This window comes from Bubalus bubalis, chromosome 13 (assembly GCF_019923935.1).
Source record: "Bubalus bubalis isolate 160015118507 breed Murrah chromosome 13, NDDB_SH_1, whole genome shotgun sequence".
NCBI classification, from domain to species: domain Eukaryota; kingdom Metazoa; phylum Chordata; class Mammalia; order Artiodactyla; family Bovidae; genus Bubalus; species Bubalus bubalis.
The window spans coordinates 59959794-59974630 of NC_059169.1; the positions used below are offsets into that span (position 1 = coordinate 59959794).

General features: G+C 47.4%; 1 protein-coding gene across 1 annotated transcript in view; it reads left to right on the top strand.

Annotated features, from left to right (window-relative positions):
• The window catches only part of B3GLCT (beta 3-glucosyltransferase), a 121408-nt gene that overhangs the window by 21666 nt on the left and 84905 nt on the right, over nt 1-14837 (top strand). Inside the window, exons 3-4 of the mRNA XM_044927321.2 lie at nt 363-402; nt 8480-8589. Coding sequence (XP_044783256.2) covers nt 363-402; nt 8480-8589 — 150 coding nt within the window. The remainder of the gene's footprint in view (nt 1-362; nt 403-8479; nt 8590-14837) is intronic.

Genomic DNA, 14837 nt, shown 5'->3' on the forward strand with positions numbered 1-14837 from the left:
AGTCCTGACGCGTTTGTAATGCTTACCATGTATCAGCGTTTAAAACGATCTCTCCCAGGAACATTGTGAACCATTTTACACGAGAAGAAAGAGCCTCAGCTCAATTCGGTGACTTGCCCACCATCACGTAAGAGAGGAACGGCCCCATAGGAGTCTTCTGTTCTGATGCAGAAATATATTATTGCTGCTTTTCCTGCCTTAATTTTTGTCTGTTTCTTTAAGGAAGCACTTCCAAGCTCTCATTTTCCATGTCTTACCCCCAGATGTTAATATGTACCATACATGTTTATTTCATGTATTGCTGTTTTTGTTTTCTGTTAATGTGACGAGATTGATCTTTTTCTCTTTTATTTAAAATACAGAATTTGGAGAAAAGTGATATATCAAAGAAAAATGACATAGGTGAGTAACGATTTCTTTTTTTTTTAACTTAAGAGTTGATATCCAGGGGCTATTTCTTGTAAATTACATTTCAGTGAAGTGAATTTTTCTTTCTGATTTTATTTATGTGATAAATGTTGTTGGCCAAATACTTCATCTTTTGCTCAGCCCAGTGTTTACCGTCACGAAGACACGAGAACACATTTCAGATGAACATATTGGAAGTAATAATCCATGAGCTGGATTTATTTCTCTCAGCCTCAGTGTATTGAGCTGCTGGTAAAGGGAGACTTCCGTGCTGGGGGGCCGCTGTAAGGAGTACAGCGGTGATGGAGACAGTCTGTTCTCAGGGGCGCACGCACACAGTGGGAGGAAGGGTCAGCTGTGGCCTTTTTCATGTCCCCTCTGCCTGGAGCCGGGGCACCACTGCTGACCGGCAGGCAGCCTGTCCCCTGCGGGTCAGCGTGGTGACCACGTCTTCTGTCAAATCCTCTGGCGGAGGCGGCTCCTGGCTTCTCTGCAGACGCTGCACGTGTCTCTCAGTCCCACCCGCTCCCAGTGTGCACTCACGGCCTTATAAACCCATCTTTCTCCCCCATGTATCGTCGTGAGCATTGTCAGGGTTGTGACCATGAGTTAGTTGTGTTTTTTTTTCTGGCTTCAGTTTTGGGAAACAGGCTCTAGGTGATGACGGGAGGGCGAGGCTGGCCTCTGTATGTTGGGTCTCTTCCCCAAGCGTGTGTACTTGGTCGTCGTGGGTCATCCCAGGACAGGTGATGGACACTCGGGAGGTGAACCTTGGATGAGGGGAGAGGGACACACTTTCCTTCGTAAGGTCCTCGTTGCCTGGGCCTGGATTCTGAGGAGTCTGGAAGGTGGTAGTGGCCCTGCTGGGTGGCGGGGGTAGGATGGGCTGTGCTGGGGCCCAGGTGTACAGGGACCACAGGGGTGCGGGCTAGAGTCTTGGGGTCTTGAGAGCAGTTGTGTTTAAGAAGCCACAGTGATGCGCTGCTTGTCTTCCCTACATGACAACACGACAATGCCCTGCCTGGTCAGCCACTCCTCAGGAGATTTAAAATAGAGATTTTACCTCTGCAGCCAACCCTGGTGGGTTTCGGCATTTGTCTGTGTTTTTTTTTTTTTTTAATTTACTCTTTTATTGAAGAATACCCTCTTTACAGAATTTTGTTTTCTGTCAAACCTCAACATGAATCAGCCATAGGTATACATATATCCCCTCCATGTTTTTTTTTATTTTTTATTTTTTTTGTGGAAACTGCTGGGCCTCCTGTAGCAAATGTTTTTTTTCAGATTGATTTGTTTAGTTTAGGCCACACTGGGTCTTCGTTGTCACGCCTGGGCTTTCTCTAGTTGTGGCTGCGGGGGCTACTCTCTTGTGGCGCGTGGGCTCTAGGGTGTGTGGGCTTCCGTAGTTGCAGCACGTGGGCTCAGTAGCCGTGGCTTCCGGGCTCTGGAGCACAGGCTCAGTGGTTGTGGTGTGTGGGCTTAGTTGCACTGAGGCATGTGGGATCTTCCTGGGTCAGGGATCGAAGCTGTATCCTCTGCATTGGCAGATGGATTCTTAACCACTGAGCCACCAGGGGAGCCCGTAGGTGGTTCTTAAATGAACGGTGGTGCTGGTCTAGCGCATGAGTTTTCAGCATACCTGGGAAGCTCCCCGAGCAGGTGAATCTGCATTCTCGCAGTTGTACATGGCAGAGCTGGTAATACTTGACTTGGTATCTGTTCATCTGAAGAAAGACCCAGAGGGCTTATCTGCCACACCCTTAATGTGAGTTGGTGGGACGGATTGGGGTTGGGGTTTACTAAAGCAGCTGACCCAGCAGAATCCGCACCCCGTCGCGGTCTCATGGTCCACAGGGTCTGGTGACCGGCTCCAAGGGTGGGGTGGTCTTTTCATCTCTTTTGATCCAGTGCCTAGTCCGTACATTCACCAGTGACCATTGTTCTGGCCAGCATCACTGTGTGGCTCTCCGTGTGTGTGTGTGCATGTGTAGGCGTGCACGTATGTTTATCCCTCTGCCTCACATCACAGGCTGCTTGTCATGTAGCTTTTGTCTGAAGAACATCACGTTGATTTCTCATCAGAAAAATGCCAGCGTGTGGAAGTCCATGTTTCTAGTTACTTTCTGACCGAGACAGATTAGCACGTAGTGTGATGTTTGGTATGGTGTATACTTAGAAATGAGACTCCAAGAACCTTGGGTTGCTTTACCTGTGCAGAAGAGTTAATCCTCCTGTGTAGCCCTCTCCAGTTCTGTTTCCTGGAAGCTCTTTGCAGCCTCTGTCCGCTTCAGCACCGCCTGGGTCCTCTCCGCCCCCGTGATGGATGTCTTTATCGCCCCTTCTCACCCGTCACACTCATCATTATTGTCAGGCATTTGGTGTGCCGCCCATTTATTGCTCATTCCTGGAGGAGAGACAATGACAGTCTGTCTTGAGTTGTGACAGTGTTTGCAAAAGGCAGATCACAGTGGGTTTCAGGAAGTATCAGCAAAGGGATGGAATCGTCTTATTTGATTCCAGTGACCAGGCTGTGGGAGCTTGAGAGTTGGGGGGCTGAGCCACGTGAATAGAGAAGACGGCTCCCGAGGTGAGCCCTGGGGTCTGGACTTGGTTAACATGCGATGAATGCAGTCTGCAGAGCTTAGGATGTATATCAGGAAATATTTATTGATGCTGATACAAAGAACAGCAGGACAGACTTCCCTGGTGGTCCAGTGGTTAGGACTCTGCCCTCCCAGTGTGGGGGCCTGAAGTTCAGCTGGGCTTCCCAGATGGTGCTAGTGGTAAACAACCCGCCTGCCAATGCAGGGACATAAGAGACTTGGGCTCCATCCCTGGGTTGGGAAGATCCCCTGGCGGAGGTCATGGCAGCCCACTCCAGTATTGTTGCCTGGAGAATCCCACGGACAGAGGAGGAGCCTGTTTGGCTATAGTCCATGGGGTTGCAAAGAGTCGGACACGACTGAAGTGAGTTAGCACGCACACGTGTTCGATGGTTGGTCAGGGAACTAGATCCCACATGCCGCAACTAAGACTTCACATGCCACAACTAAAGATCCTGAGTGCTGCAACAAGACATGCTGCAGCTAAGACCAGATAAATGAGAATACATATTTTTTTAAAAAGAAAATACCCCATTTGGAAAGAAAAATAACAGCAGGAATTTAAGAACTAAACTGGACTAGGTTCAAGATGGAGAAGGCTGTGCGCTTCCTTCCTCCTGCAAGAGAACCAAAATCACAGCTAGCTGCTGAACAGCCATCAGCAGGAGGACACTGGAACCCACCAAAAAAAGATACCACATGTCCAAGGACAAAGGAGAAGCCACAACAAGACGGTGGAAGGGTTCGAGCACGATAAAATCAAATCCCATAGCCACCGGGTGGGCGACCCACGAACTGGAGAACGTTAATGCCAGAGAAGTTCTTGCACTCGTGTGAAGGTTCTAGGCTCCACACCAGGCTCCCCAGCCTGGGGATCCCCAGGGAGTCTGACTCTGAAGGCTGACAGAATTTGATTCCAGGCCTGCCACAGGACTAAAGGAAACAGGGACTCCACTCTGGGAGGGTACAAACACATAATCAGACTGGACTCCTCGGGTTCTTGTCTGGAATGGGGGTGGGGCTGAATGCGGGCATCTGTCACTCACTGTATCAGGGCTATAGTGCCGGGCACACCTGGGTACCCCTTCTTCTCTTGCCTCATACAGGTAACTCCCCTATGTGTCCGTCCCTTGCCTCACTCTGCAGCCACTTCTAGCTGTAATCTTTGCTGGTGACCTGTGTTCCACTTGCTGTTGCAAACCTCTGCTGCTCCCTCCGTTGGGAAAGGGCCCCCTGGGATCCCCAGGGCTCCGTGCCCTCATCATGTCCCCTGGGGAGGCCCTGCTCTCTGGGGTCCCAGGTGGCTCCGGGGCCCTTCCCCAGTTTGAAAGCTGTTACTCTATAGACCCGACAGAGGATGAGACAGTTGGATGGCATCATCGACTCGATGGACATGAGTTTTGAGTAAACTCCGGGAGTTGGTGATGGACCAGGAAGCCTGGCATGTTGCAGTCCATGGGGTTGCAAAGAGTTGGACATGACTGAGCAACTGAACTGAATCTCTAGACGCAGCCTGTTTGTGTGGCACATAGGTTCTTCCTAATCTGACGTGGCTGACACTGCCTTTCTCTCTGACTTCATCACTGGCTGTTCTCTTCATCCTTTTCTCAGAAATGCCTGATAAACCTCCCAGTCACCCATTTAGGGCTGCTGCAGAGATGAGGTGGGCTGAGGGCTCCGTGATAACCCAGTTCTTTCTCTGCCACTCAACTGCTCCCTTCTGTGCCTGCGTCTGCAGAAAACGGCTACATTTCAGTTTTATTTTTTAATTTATGTATATATGTATATTTTGCCGCATCCCATGGCCTGTGGGATCCTAGTTCCCTGCCTGAGCAGGGCTGGAACCTTCACCCCCTGCAGTGGAAGCATGGACTCTTAATCACTGGGACCACCAGGGAAGCCCCACTGCTGTGTTTTAAAGGAAACGCAGGGTGCATCCTTCCCAGAAGCTCTCCCTGCCCTGGCTCCCTGCCTCCAGGCCCCAGCGTCCCCGCCTGGCTCCCAACACGGAATGCTCCGTGTTGTCTCCTGAGCTGGACTCCTGTGCTGGAGCCGCGCTTGCATCCTTCCCAGAAGCTCTCCCTGCCCTGGCTCCCTGCCTCCAGGCCCCAGCATCCCCGCCTGGCTCCCCACACGGAATGCTCCGTGTTGTCTTCTGAGCTGGACTCCTGTGCTGGAGCCGCGCTTGCTCCTTTTGTGCCCTGGACTCTCGTGCTAGGAGAGGCTCAGTGTTCGCTGAGTGCACACAGCATGTGAGATCCAAGCGCGTGATAAAAGGAGGGGGAGTGAATACAAGTCATGGCACAGGACCCAGGAGATGGAAAGGGGGAGAATTTGCTTCCTCTCTTTTTGCCAAGCCTCTTCCCCATGCGAAAGTGCTGCTGTGTGTGCGAACTGTGGAAACTTTGCTGATCTGGTAGAGGAGGTGGTGGGAGGTGATTCCTGCAGGGTTAACCTCTTGACAGGTGGAGCTGCTCTTTTAAAAAATTTATTGTGAATTATTTTGAACATACCAGGAGCTACAAAGATTCACATCCAGGTATCTACCTCCCAGATTAAGAGACAAAACATTGCGAACATGGCTGCAGCCTTTAAACCAGTATCTTGATTTTGGTGTTCATCACTCTCCTATAGTCTTTGTTTTTCCAAAAAATTTTTATTTTATTTTTGGCTGTGCTGGGTCTTTGTTGCTGTGTGGGCTTTTCTCTAGTTGCAGTGAGCGGGGGCTACTCCTTAGTGGTGTGCGAGCTTCTCGTTGCAGTGGCTTCTCGTCTTGGAGCTTGGGCTCTAGGGCTCAAGGGCTTCGGTAGGTGTGGCTCCTGGGCCCTAGGGCACAGGCTCAGTAGTTGTGGCGCACAGGTTTCGTTGCTCCGTGGCATGTGGGATCCTCCTGGAGCAGTGATCAAACCCGCGTCTTCTGCCTTGGCGGGTGGTTCTTTACCACTGAGCCACCAGGGAAGCTCTCCTGTAGTCTTGGCTACTTTCACATCAGTTAGATATGTGTGTACATGCGTATCATATAGCATATATCCATTTTATATAGATTTATGTTTATAGTTTTGAAAACCATTGATTTATGCCGTATGGTCATTACCTCCCGCATTTTTTTCAGTGTCTGGAGGGTTCATCTCCAGCTTCCGTCTGGGTTGTTCCATATACAGCTAGTTGATCTTTCTTGCTGTGTGAATTCCACTGTGTAGTATTCCAGTTTGTGTATCTTGTGAATGTCTGGTTTGCTTCCAGCTTTTTTATTTTCACACAGTGATGCTGCGGTGAGCACTCTTGTTAACATATACGAGGGCTTCTCAAGGATGACATACCAGTGAAGTTTCTGGGTCATTGCAGATGTGCGTCTTCAGCTTTATTACACTTTGCAAAAATTATTCTCTGAGGTTTATTGACTCCGTTCTTGAACAGAAATAAACCTTGTTTCATTCTGATAAGTGAGTTATGTTAATGTCTCAGATGTAGTGGATCGGAAGTTACATTTCAGCTGAAGTAGAAGACACTTATTTGAGTGTTATCTGTGTGTCTGATTTGTAGAACCAGGATGCTGACTTAAAGTAGAGATAGTACGTGGAAGGTTCGAATTTATATAAACTCCTACATAGAAGGAATTAGGTCAAATTCAGCAGGTTGTTCAAAAAGCATGTTGGATCATTTTTAGGATTTGGATGGCTCACTGTGGGGCTGTTTGTTGTATGAATATTTGAGTGAGTGAATAAATGAACAAAACTGTAGAGCTCAACACAAGAATGGTAAAATACAATGGAATAAATAGAAACCAAGTTAGTGTCCTTGAAAAAAAAGAGTTAGTCACTCATTCGTGTCCAACTCTTTGCAACCCCATGGACTGTAGCCCGCCAGGCTCCTCTGTCCATGGGATTCTCCAGGCAAGACTACTGGAGTGGGTTGCCATGCCCTCCTCCAGGGGATCTTCCCGACCCAGGGATCAAACCTGTGTCTCTTTCATCTCCGGCATTGGCAGGCGGGTTCTTTACCACTAGCGCCACCTGGGAGTCGAGGTGTTAAAGGGAAGAGCTCACAGTGTGGGGAAGGTCCCCATATTGGTTTATAGTCAACCTTGCCAGAGGCTGCAACTTTATGCGGTGTCTGCCTTTGGCCAACACCCCTGTCTGGTGGCAGGGTCCTGGCACACCTGCAGTTTCTTTCCTTCATCATGAGCTCGGAACCTGGGCAGGCCTGACATGCTTTCCCGATGTGGGGTCTGAGCCTCCCCCTCTGGAGGCGAGACCCTCCTCTGGTCCGGAGGGGTGACAGATCAGGGCTGCCTCCCTCCCAGCCCCGGTCAAGACCCTGACGACCCTGAACCCAGGCTTGACAGGCAGCTCATTCCCACTGCAGCCCTGTTGCCCTGCAGTTATGGGTGTTTTCCTGGAGACGAACTTCACCCTGGCCAGGTGCCCCCTGAGGTCCCTGCTGAGTGTCGCCTTGAGGGGCCGTCCAGAGCGTGCTTGCGGTCCCGTGTCAGTTTGCGCGGAGCTGCTGAAACAAGGTGGCTCAGACTGTGTGGCTTCCGCAGAAATGTGTCTCCGCGTTCTGGGGGGCGGGGGGTGGTTTCCTCTGAGGCCGCCCTCCTCAGCTTGAAGGTGGCCGTTTTCTCCCTGGGTCTTCACAGCAGCCTCCCTCTGTTTCTCTTGCCCAGATCGCCTCTTTTCATAAAGACAGCAGGGTATTGGGTTAGGGGCTTCCCTGGTGGCTCAGCTGGTAAAGAAGCTGCCCTCAATGCAGGAGACCTGGGTTCAACCCCCTGGGTCAGGAAGATCCCCTGGAGGAGGAAATGGCAACCCACTCCAGTCTTCCTGGCCAGAGAATCCCCCGGATCAAGGATCGTGGTAGGTTACAGTCCTCTTTTAATAAAGGCACCGAGTATGTTGGGTGAAGACCTATACTAATGACCCTACATTAACTTGATTGCCTGTGTAAAGACCCAGTTCCCAATAAGCTCACGTTCTGAGGTCCTGGGGCTGAGGACACTTCATCCCGTGAAGCTTGGGGGTCGCAGTGCAGCCCCTAACAGGGAGGCGCATTGTAGGATTCTGTGTAATTGTTAAAAGGTTTCTTGCAAACACAGTGGGTTTTCGGTGACTGGGGAGGTGCGTGTTCTAGACATTTTCATACTTTCTCACATTTACATTTGCATACTTTGTGACAGATGCAGGAACAAATTCACAGTTTGTTACCAGACTGGGTCTAGTACAGCCAGCGTATTTACTTGCTAACTTCTAGGAAGGAAGTTGTAGAGATGAGTTTAAAAAGAGAGATTTTGTCACTAGAATTACATATAAATTGACTTTTTTTCCCCTAAGAGTTTATTGCCTGAAGGCATGCCTTGTGACTGTTTTTTTCCTTTTCTTTTCATTTTGATTTGTTTTCAAGTTTATTTCAGTTGTTGTTTTAAAAGGAAAAAAAAAAAAAAACCTGAACAAATTTTTTTGTTGTTCTAGATTTAAAAGAAATTGTATTTGTCATCCAGAGTCAAAGTAATTCTTTTCATGTGAAGAAAGCAGAACAGTTAAAACAAAGCATCCTAAAGCAATCTGCAGATCTTACACAGGTACGTAAAGATGACTTGGGATGTCTGATTTTTTTCTTGATACGTTTATGTTTTCCAAAGCTCTTGGTCCATAGAGAGTCAGTTCTATTTAGATAGAATACATCTTCTGGCTTGTTTTGCTGGCTTAATATGGACTATCTGTTGTTTAAAATGCTCTAGTTAATTTCAAATGCTCTAAGTATCATGTTCTAAATTATTATATACATATTTTAACAAACATGTAAAAATGTATAGGACTAGCATGGTTTTATCATAAAATATGACAGAAAAAAGTGGAAGAAATAACTTTTTAAAGGTGGAGCTTAAAATAGCAAAGATAATTAATGTTCAAAATTTTGGTAACAGGTTCTAAGGCAGTTTTTATGTTGAAATAACATTTTCATTAACCTTTGTGCAGTAGTGCTTCTATGAGTTTCTTAATCTGTTTTTTGATTGGATATTATTAACTGAACTTCTGATTTGATTTATAATGTAATATCCGAGGAGGATTATGGAGAGAAAGATTGACACATCCAGGTTTACTTTAATAAAGTTTAAAATAAGCGTGAACTGAATTTAAATCTGCTCTGCATATTGTGGGAGGTTTGGGGCAAAGGAAGATCTACCCACGCATGCAGCCATATAGAAGCGTTCCTCCTTAGCCAAGCAGAGACAGTCCCCCCAGCCCAGTACACTGCATGGCTGTGGCCTTGGCCTTCAAGACAGAAGTGCTTGTCTGCAGGTAAAAGCCATCAGAGTTCTTTGACCAGAGACCTGTGTGTTTGGCGGATGGCTTGCTTTCTGTCGGTGGGAGCGTGGAAGTAAAGGGTTGGCAATAACAATGGAAAACTGAACCACCTTAACGGTGTTCAACGTCAGGGCGCTGCTGGCAGTGAGGTTTATTGTGTTTGCTCTTTAAATGCTGTGTGTGAGAAATTCATCCGACCTCCCCATGTTGGATGAGGACAGATCCTGGTTCCTCTCCTTGGAGCATCAGCACTTCTCAAGGGACAGGAAGGGATTGCAGGCTGTAGACAAGTGGGTTTTTTTTGTTTGGGGTGGGGCAGTAATTAGAGATAGTAGCTTGATTAAAGTTCTCTTTTGACTGGGCTTCCCCTATGGCTCAGCTGGTAAAGAATCTGCTGCAATGCGGGAGACCTGGGTTCGATCCCTGGGTTGGGAAGATCCCCTGGAGAAGGGAAAGGCTACCCACTCCAGTATTCTTGCTTGGAGAATCCCATGGACTATGGGGTTGCAAAGAGTCGGACATGACTGAGCGACTTTCAAATTATTATTTGTCTGGAAACTCAGCTTGGGGCAGTCTCTTCTACTAAACCTTTTCAGATTCCATCACAGAGGAACTCCTGTAGCAACCTTGCACGGCTGGTCTTCCCCCATGGGCTCTGGTAGAGGCGGATGCAGGGCAGCGGGGGGATGTGGAGGGGTGGGTGTGGGGTGAGGGGGTGGGGGCGGGGAAAGTGGAGGGGTGGAGGGGAAGCCAGGAGCCCACATAGTTCCTCAGTGGGGTCCAGGTGAGTGTTCATGGCACTGAACTCAACCAGGCCTTGGCAGTTACCCCAGACTGGAAGTCAGTGATAACATCAGGACAGAGTTATGCATCATTTGATTTCATGTATGGATTAAGGGCACAACTATCTCTGTGTAGCTTGTTCCCAGAAAATACCTTCCTTCTTGGAAAGGCAGATTCATGTGTGTTTTCTTTATTTTGTTTTCTTTTTTTGGCTGTGACTGCAACATGCCGGATCTTAGTTCCCTGACCGGGGACTGAACCTGTGCCCTGTCTAGTGGAAGCGCAGAGTCTTAACCACTGGACTGCCCGGAAGTCCCCTGTGTGCCTTTTAGATTATATACCTTGCATTTACTCCATCCTGGTAGTCCTCACTGTTAATGTGATTGGTTATATACTTTGCCAGCCAAGGCCACTTGATTAAGTATACCCCCAGTACTTCCTCTACTAGTTGCCAGCTCCTTTTTTGCTGTTTAATTTTTCATTTTTTTTTTTGGCAAATGGGTACTTTTTTTGTTCTAATAGGCACTCATCACTGTCTCCCTACCTGTCTTATCCCCTTTGCTCTTCTGGGAAGAGTGTCTTCCCGGGAACCAGGGACAGGACACTGCTCCCAGAACTTTGTTTACAGTGGGGAAAAGGCATTGTGGGTACCTTTTGGAGGGAATCAATAGGGATTATTATTATTATTAAGGCTATGGCTTTTCAAGTAGTCATGTATGGATGTGAGAGTTGGACTATAAAGAAAGCTGAGCACAGAAGAATTGATGCTTTTGAACTGTGGTGTTGGAGAAGACTGTTGAGAGTCCCTTGGACTGCACGGAGATCTAACCAGTCCATCCTAAGGAAATCAGTCCTGAATATTCATTGGAAGGAAGTTGCTGAAGCTGAAACGCCAGTACTTTGGCCACCTGATGCAGAGAACTGACTCATTGGAAAAGACCCTGATGCTGGGAAAGATTGAGGGCAGGAGGAGAAGAGGACGACAGAGGATGAGATGGTTGGATGGCATCACCGACTCGATGGACATGAGTTTGAGCAAGCTCCGGGAGTTGGTGATGGACAGGGAAGCCTGGCGTGCTGCAGTCCATGGGGTTGCAGAGTCGGATATGACTGAGCAACTGAACTGAATAGGGATTGTAAAATGTTCCTTCTTCTTTCCTGCCCCTTAGGCAGAAGGTGCTGTTAGGGGCTGGGAATGCCTGCTTCTTCAGGGATCTGGGGCTCACATGCAGGACCACTGGGTGCTTAAAACTGGCAGTAGACTCTGGGGAGGGTGGTTACAGATTCTTGTCTAAACAGACTGTGGCCATCGTGTATATGGATGGAGAGCGTGTGCATCTCCCGGGAGTGGAGGCAGGTGGCGGCAGCTGAGGGTATGGATCTGGCAGAGCTGTGGGGCCTCCCGTGCTCCTTACCTTTCACCAAGACGCCACACCAAAGCTTGCTAACTTTAGTCCCACCTCTGGTGCCAGCTTCATTTCCCACCCCTCATCCCTTTGTATTTTGTTTGCCAGTAACTGCAAACTCCTTGGAGTCCCTGGGCCTGCCTGGCTATGCCAAGCCTCTGTGACCTTGCACAGAACCCCCTTCATCTTGACAAGCTCCCGGGGATGTCTTTCTGTGCAGCGTCCTGACCCACAGGGACGAATTGCTTCCTCCTTGGTTCTGCTTTTATTGTATGGTTTTCACTTTTGTACTGTTTTTGTTCCATCTCTTTTATAAATTTTGAGAGCAGAGAATGTCTTATTGGTTTTTGATCCTCAGAACCAAGCACAGAGCTTTCCATGTTCAGAACCTGAGTCCTCAGTGAATATTAAACTGAGTCCCTGAAATTAATCATCCAACTCTTTCCGTATTTTCTTTTCTATTGTAATAGAAGTTTCCTTTTATTTCTGTTACAGTATGGTCACTTTTTTTCTTAAACTGTTTTTAAAAATTGAAGTTTAGTTAATGTACAATGTTATGTTTCAGGTGTATGACAGAGTGAGTCAGTTATATAACTGTGTGTGTGTACACACCTTACACACACAGATAATTTTTTTTCAGATTCTTTTCCATTATAGGTTATTAGAAGGTATTAAATATAGTTCCCTGTGTTCCACAGTAGGTCTTTGTTGTTTATCTGTTTTGTATGTAGTAGTATGAATATGTTAATCTCAAACTCCTAATTTATCCTTCTCCCTTCCCCTTTGGTAACCATAAGTTTGTCTTCTATGTCTGTGAGTCTGCTTCTGTTTTGTAAATAAGTTTGCATATTTTTTTTTTTGTTTGCACATATATTTGTCTTTGGCTTACTTCACTTAGTATGATAATCTTTAGATCCGTCCATGTTGCTGCAAATGGCATTTTGCTCTTCTTTATGGCTGAGTAGTATTCCATTCACTTTTCACTTTCATGCATTGGAGAAGGAAATGGCAACCCACTCCAGTATTCTTGCCTGGAGAATCCCAGGGATGGGGGAGCCTGGTAGGCTGCTGTCTGTGGGGTCGCACAGAGTTGGACACGACTGAAGCGACTTAGCAGCATCAGCAGCAGTATTCCATTGTATATGTACCACACCTTCTTTCTCCATTCATCTGTTGATGGACACTTAGTTTGCATCCATGTCCTGACTATTGTGAATAGTGCTGTAACGAACAGTTTTGACTACACACAAACACACAGAGCGCACAGACTCGTATGAAATCACAGGTTCTTTGAAGGCAGATGCTCTGGCTTGTTCTGCTTTTAATTCTTTCATAGTACCTTTTGCATAGTGAATATTGAGCATCAGATCAGATCAGATCAGATCAGTCGCTCAGTCGTGTCCGACTCTTTGCGACCCCATGAATCGCAGCATGCCAGGCCTCCCTGTCCATCACCAACTCCCGGAGTTCACTCAGACTCACGTCCATCGAGTCAGTGATGCCATCCAGCCATCTCATCCTCTGTCGTCCCCTTCTCCTCCTGCCCCCAATGCCTCCCAGCATCAGAGTCTTTTCCAATGAATCAACTCTTTGCATGAGGTGGACAAAGTACTGGAGTTTCAGCTTCAGCATCATTCCTTCCAAAGAAATCCCAGGGCTGATCTCCTTCAGAATGGACTGGTTGGATCTCCTTGCAGTCCAAAGGACTCTCAAGAGTCTTCTCCAACACCACAGTTCAAAAGCATCAATTCTTCGGCGCTCAGCCTTCTTTTGAATTGAATTCAGAATAAATGGAACAAATGAAAACTAAGCATTATTTTAAGTAAAGTATTTTATCTATTAAAATTATTTGTCTTAATTTTTAAATTGATTAGAGCCACCACCTCTTATATTAAATATAACAACTATTTTATTTCTCCCCAGGAAGCCACAGAGTTTAGGGAGAAGAGTAGACTAAAACGAGCATGAGTCGATGCTTGGAAAGTGTGATCTCACGCTTAAGTGGATCTTTGAGAGACAGTATGGAAAAGAACCAGAGCATTCACTGACTGCTTTCAGCGTAACAATGACTAAGGAAGATGGGAATTCACTTCCCCATAAACAGTCCACGTGAGGAGGGCAGGAGTAGGCAGCCCTGCTCTGCTTTCCTTCTGTCTGTTGCTTGCTGTGAGCTGAGGGGTCTTGTCCTTACTGCATGGTTGAAGCTGGCTGACACCCTTACTTTGCATCCTGGTGTGTGGAGGACAAGTAGGGATCTTTTAAGGATATGACCTTGAAGTTGTTGTTCAGTCACCAAGTTGTGTCTGACTCTGCGACCCCATGGACTGTAGCCAGGCTCCTCTGTCCTTCACTATCTCCCCGAGTTTGCTCACATTCATGTCCATTGAGTCGATGATGCCATCAAATCATCTCACCCTGTCACCTCCTTCTCCTCCTGCCATCAATCTTTCCCAGCATCGGTGTCTTTTCCAGGGAGTCAGCTCTTCACATCAGGTGGCCAAAGTATTGAAGCTTCAGCATCAGTCCTTCCAATGAATAGTCAGGGTTGATTTCCTTTAGGATTGACTGGTTTGATCTCCTTGCAGTCCGAGAGACTCTCAAAAGTCTTCTGCGATACCAGATTTCATTAGAAAGCATCAGTTCTTTGGCACTCAGCCTTCTTTATGGTCCAGCTCTCACATCTGTACATGACTACTGGAAAACATAGCTTTGACTGTGTGGACCTTTGCCAGCAAAGTGATGTCTCTGCTTTTTAATACGCCGTGTGTCTAGTTTCAGTGTGCTCCTGCTTAATTTGTAGTGTCATTTGCTTTCACTATTTGCCGGTTAGATCGCCTGTTTAGCCAGTGACTTAGACGGCCACTAGGTGGCAGTATTGGTTTTACATTTAAAGACACCTAATTAAGCATCATCATCAAGAAACCCCTCTCCCCATCCCGTTTCCATGGTCATAGGAGGAGTCTAGACTGAAGCAATAGGAAAGCTCCCTTTAATTATCAGAAGGTATGTTTTTCTTATTCTGAAATTTGTTCCTAGCGTCAAAGCCAGCTGCTGCTGCTGCTGCTGCTAAGTCGCTTCAGTCGTGTCTGACTGCGACCCCATAGACGGCAGCTCACCAGGCTCCCCTGTCCCTGGGATTCTCCAGGCAAGAACACTGGAGTGGGTTGCCATTTCCTTCTCCAATGTATGAAAGTGAAAAGTCAAAGTGAAGTTGCTCAGTCGTGTCTGACTCTTCGCGACCCCATGGACTGCAGCCTGCCAGGCTCCTCCATCCATGGGATTTTCCAGGCAAGAGTACTGGAGTGGGGTGCCATTGCCTTCTCCGGAAAGCC